The sequence below is a fragment of the Echinops telfairi genome, unplaced genomic scaffold (genome assembly GCF_000313985.2).
Source record: "Echinops telfairi isolate 266 unplaced genomic scaffold, ASM31398v2 ScPeMD7_25;HRSCAF=90, whole genome shotgun sequence".
Taxonomy (NCBI): Eukaryota; Metazoa; Chordata; class Mammalia; order Afrosoricida; family Tenrecidae; genus Echinops; species Echinops telfairi.
In genome coordinates, this window is record NW_022103922.1 from 8211514 (window position 1) to 8217090 (window position 5577).

The 5577-nt window shown below is 53.0% G+C and overlaps 1 protein-coding gene across 1 annotated transcript in view; it reads left to right on the forward strand.

Moving 5' to 3' along the window:
* The window catches only part of KDM4C (lysine demethylase 4C), a 187834-nt gene that overhangs the window by 176994 nt on the left and 5263 nt on the right, over nucleotides 1-5577 (forward strand). Inside the window, exons 19-20 of the mRNA XM_045289370.1 lie at nucleotides 1172-1291; nucleotides 5057-5149. Of these exons, the coding sequence (XP_045145305.1) occupies nucleotides 1172-1291; nucleotides 5057-5149 (213 nt within the window). The remainder of the gene's footprint in view (nucleotides 1-1171; nucleotides 1292-5056; nucleotides 5150-5577) is intronic.

Sequence of the window (5577 nt, forward strand, 5' to 3'; positions counted from 1 at the left end):
TGTGGGGTCTCAGTGCTGCACCCTGAAACCCGAGAGCCCGGCCTGGTCCTTAACCTCCAAGGAGGCCACTCTGCCTTCCACTGGACCGTGAGTTGGATTCAACTTGTCACTAGCTGGCAACCTTGCCCTGGCGGTGCAAAGCTGGCATTTCGAACCCTCCTAAGGGCTGTGCAGGAGGGAGACTAGTGATGTGCTCCCCTCCCGAAGACCCTGTGGGACAGTTGCGCTCTGACGACACCTGGAGTTGAGCTCAAGCCAACAGCCCCTGGCAACAATGTAGCCCTGCCTTAGAGGCTACAGTGAGAAGGCTCGGAGGAGCGTGCCACCAGGACCTGCCCATGGAAGGAGCACGCCTGAGAAACAGGCCCCCTCACAGCTGTCCATCCTTACCTGTGGCTGCATCCTGTCCTGATCCCCCTCCCACTCTCCCCAGTCCCACCCTCCCCGCCCCACCTGGGCGGCCTGAGCTTTGGCACCCATCTCCTCCTCGGTGTTCTGCAATCGTAGCTCTTCCCCTGGTTTTCTACTTCGCTCCTTAGAGACTCAGCTTCCTTGTCAGTAAAATGGGCATCATTAATGCTCTCTACCTACTTCCCAGAGTGGCCACGAGATCACCCCAGAGCAGCGGTTCTCAACCTGTGGGTCCCTTTGGGGGTTCCCCGAGTCATCACAGTAGCAAAATTACAGTGATGAAGTAGCAATGAAGATAATGTTATGGTTGGGGGTCACGAGGAAGGTGGAGAACCACTGCGCTAGAGGAATCCTAAGGCCTTTGGCTAACTGCGGCGGGCTGTGAAATGTCACCTGTCAGCACTCATCGACTGGTTAGTCCTCGGCTGCAGGCTTTCTGTGTGTGGTCTGGTGGCTCCCCACCCTGTGAGGGTGAATGTATGAGAGTAGAAAGCCCACCCTTTCTCCCAGGGACCAGGGTGCACGTAAATGCTGGGTTTTGTTTCCGTGTTTGGCGTTTGGAGGTTTCTGTGCATTTGATGATGTAGTCCGGCTCTTAAAGGATCCCTTTGGCTTGAGCTACTCTGCGCCTCAGACCATGCAGGATCCAGATCCGTAAAACCCCTCTGTAAGTGTCACGAGTCCTCCCCTCGCCGCTCAGTTGTCAATGCAGCTGCCACGCGTATGCTCACCTTGACACCTGTCCCCGTCTCTCCTGCAGAGCCGAGACTGCGTGAAGCTGGGGCCCCCGGCCGAGGGAGAAGTCATCCAAGTCAAGTGGCCCGATGGCAAACTCTACGGGGCCAAGTATCTGGGCTCGAACGTCGCCCACATGTACCAGGTGGGTGCCGCACTTGCTGGGACACGTGCTGAGTGTCACTGAGAGACCACAGAGCAGATGGTGTGGCAGGGTGGCTGCTTGCAGGGTGCCCTGGGCTGGGACCTCTCTTACCTTGTAGGCGCCCCGGGGTAGTTCAAACGCTTAAGCCACAGCTATCCCGGGAGGGCAGGCAGTACAGTCCCACCCAGGGACACTCGGCAGGAAGAACTGGGACCTGCTTCTGAAAGGTCCTAGCTGAGGAAGCCCCATGACGCAGGGCTCTCCACACATAAGAGGGCGGCACACAGTAGTGTGGATTGGGCTGCGACTGGTTTGTTGGCTTCAGCCTCCACGTCTGAAGGCCCCGTTTGAAGGGCTGGTGCTTTATTGCCCAGTTAGATCCCGGGAAACACTAATGACATCAGCCAGCTGGTTGTATTGATTCTGCAAGACAGTGTGCCGCTGCATGGCTGGGCCTTGTTTCCAGTGACGGCGGGGAGAGACTGCGTGGTTGGTTCAGCTCACCGAAGCTCTTCATCAGCCCACGGTCCACCCTGAATTGCTCGAGCCCGACAGACACAGGCCCATTGGAGCTTCTGGGCAAATCCGAACCCTGGGCCCATTGGTACCATCAGTGTCATGGGGAGCTGTGCTGTCCTCCCTGAAGGAGCTCTGACTTTGAGAAACAGGACGCACTCTCACCCTTAGACATGACCCTCGCTGGGCATCTCCCCAGGTTATCAGAGTGTGTGTCCAGGTGAAAGAGGAAACCATTTTCAGAAATGCGTTCAGCTCTAAGATAGGGAGCAGCGCGGACCACATGTGCGCCTGTCTGTCCCTTAAAACAGGGACCACCCCCCCTGTTAGCACCAACGCACTGCAGTATTTGCAGGCAGCCCGAGGGAGAAATCGGCATTCTCGGGCTAAGTTGCTGAAGTGAAACAGAAAGATAGAAGTCAAAGGAGGGAAAACAAGAAAGCCCAGGCCGGGAAGCTGAAGAATGGCTTCCGAACGATAAGGCCTCCGGCCGCAGCAGAGATTGTTGGAAGACTGATCAGGGGCGAGGCCCTAAACTGAAGAGTGCTTTATAAGACATGTCCCAAGGAGCTGCATGGGGCACAGTGTCAGCGCCATTAAAGATGTTCAAAGAAGTTTGGAAAACTGGAGGGAGAGCTTTTCTCTTGGCCTGGAAAACCTCAAAGGGATTGGGGGGCCAGAGGATGTGTGCTCAGACGTGTGTATGCAGGTGTGTATATATGGGTTTTGTGTGTGTGTGTGTGTGTGTGTGTGTGTGTCAGGCTCTGTATAATGGGCTGGTTGCTAGTGCTCTTGCAGCAAAATGCTCAGAATCAGGCAGAAAATCACGAGACAGGCCAAGAATACCAGCATCTCATGGAAAAGGGTGCGTTACAACATTATTCAAAGGAAAATAATCACACTTAATTAAACAATAAGTGCAAAGCGCTTCTCTCAGCAAAGCGCTCTGCTACGTGAGGCACGTACCACAATGAGGACATGTTGCAGTTCAGATTAATTAGTAATCAGTATGTTAGCTTCTGTTGAATTTTTGATGGCCTAGCAACATAGCACTATGGGCATATTTATAGACTCCCTTGGGGGGTGGCAATCAAGACAAATATTTAAAATGTCTCTCAAGCACAAGTCATTTAAAATTTCACATTAAGCCAGGCAGCCTTTTGAGCTAATTTTTGCATTTTCTGCCTAATTATTCAGCCTCACCATTGAAGATATAAAGATGTTTATGAAAATAGAGGTAACTTATGTTACCAAGGGGGCGGGGTAGCCTCCAAAAATTCATGGAAAAGTGAAAAGAAAAGCTAATGGCTGCTCTCCACGAACTTTCTGAAGCCCCCACATGTAGCCGCACTACCTATGCTAAATAGTTGTCGGGGACCTCACACCCGCCCAGCCCTGGGGCCAGCAAGTTGATGTTGACTGCAAGTGACCGATCCTGGGGGACAGAATAGAACTGCCTGGCAGGGCTTCCAAGGCCGGACGTCTTCATGCAAGCAGACAGCCTCATTTTTCCCCTGTGGGGCACCTCGTGGGTTCAAACCGCCGACCTCTGGATTTGCAGCCACGTGCTTAACTGCTGCACCTCCAGAGAGTGCTTTGACCTTCAGGGATAGGTGTTTGATGCCCATTTTACGAGAGAGAGAACCAAAGCTCCAAGAGGTTTCAATGCTTTACTCCAGACATGCAGCCAGCACGGAGAAGAGCCCGAGATTACTCTCCGCACAGATGCGTGTTCAGCCTGGGCCCTCTCCAATGTGACCCTGAAGGTGTCCAGCATCTCCGGGAACCGCTCAGACCACCCGGTCCTTTTGTCTCTGACTTGCCTTTGTGGCTTTCTGAACTCGCAGATGATGTCAAACCGAAGAAAGGCTTGCACACGTAGGAGTTCTGAGTGTGCTGCCATTGGTGTAAGGAACAGATAGACACCTTGGTCTAGGCCAGGACCCAAGAAGCCATTCTACTAGCACAGGGCCAAGAAGAAAACCTTCCCCACCACGTCCTGGGACCCAATAGTGGGAGAGAGCCCCGTGGCCGGGACCACGCATCACTTCGGCCTAGCCCAACATTAGTGTGAGCCTTTAGTTATAGACCTTATCTTTGCTTTAGTACCTTCCTCATTCCCCAGCAGATTTTTATAATAATAATGACTATGAATGCCACACAGCTGCTGCACAGCTGAATCCTGTAGATGAGACATGCTGGCGTGCATTCTCAGTGGTGGAGCATCCAGAGTCAGACACTCCAGAGAAGTCCCCCATGGTTCATCATCAAAGCCCACTGGGCAGGCCCTTCTGCTCGCCCACCCAGTACCATCTCCTCAGAGGTTCCCTGTGAGAACGCACCATCACTGGATTCGAGCTCCTCGCTTATATCACCCATTTGTTTCTGCCCGAAGCTCTATTAGCCAGTTGCCTCTGGTCTTAAAATGATCTTCTGCCCTTGGGTTCGAGTTCTCCCTTTCACGGCCGGCCATCTGCCCTCTCAGCTCCATGCGGCTCACATGGTGGAGAATGAGGAACGGGGGCTTTTCCTGGGTCTTAGATCCAATTGGATAAAAGTGAGCTTTCAAAGCTGATGTTGTTGGGACTTGGAGCCACTCTCACTGGGCCAATTACCCTACCTTGTAAATTCGAGCATCTTCTTGTTCCCAGCATGAGAGACCCCTTCCTGTTAAATTGCCAGAGCCTCTTAAAAAGGGATGGCAGGACAGGTCCTGCCCCCCTTAATGAGACAGTTGCATTATTCCAAATTCCGAGAAACTGTTTGCTTGGCACTTACTTTTCTTTGCCCTTGGGCTGGGGGACACATTTTCAGTCCACAGATTCCAAAGCACTTATTTTCAGAAGTGTGGCCCGGTTTGAAAAGGTGCTGCGCCTTGGTCTGATGGGGGCAGGGCTTATCTTTATGTCCTTGGCTGCGTTCCTTGTTTCTTTCTTTTTTTTTCTGGGCAGCTGATTTCATAAAGTTAAACTCTCGGCCATCAAGCTGGTTCCAGGGCTGAGTGACCCCCGGGGCAGAGGAGAGCTGCCCCCGTGGGTCGAGACTGTTACTCTTCTCAAGAGTAGAAAGCCTCGTCTTTCTCCCACGGAGCAGCTGGTGGCTTCAAGCTGCTGACCTTGCAGCTAGCAGCCCAACCTGTAACCCCTCGACCACCAGGGCACCTCTGGCCACCGACTGGAATCCTTGAAAGTTGGCCAGGGCTTGATTTTCCCTCTTACATTCCCATGGTGACGTCTGCCTTTCCGCCAGGTTGAATTTGAAGATGCGTCCCAGATAGTGATGAAGAGAGAGGAAATGTACACCTTGGACGAAGAGCTGCCCAAGAGAGTCAAGGCTCGGCTAGTAAGTGCAGGCACACCCCCTCTGGGGCCCTCCTGACCCCCTCCCCTTCCCTGGGCTTCCCCAGCCCCGCAAACTCAAACCTGCAGAACACAACCCTTAAAATTAGGCAGGAAACTACCTGCCCTGTTCTTCTCATGTAGCCCAATGATACTTCTCCGTGTGATCTCTGTTGGCAGACAGACACGTGTGCCTTGCGGAGCAGGGTGAGAGGGCAACTCCTTGGGGCTGCCTCGGATCCATGGCTAAGGGCTGCATTTCCCCTCTGAGGGTTTACGCCTCCGGCTTCTGAAGGTGTTACTGGACCATCCAGGCCTCTCCCACTCCTGACCATGAGAAGACAAGTAAACATGCACTGATACTCAAAACTGAGAGTGTTAAAGAATTTGGAGCGACACTGGGTTTATGTGATTGTATCATAACATAGTTGG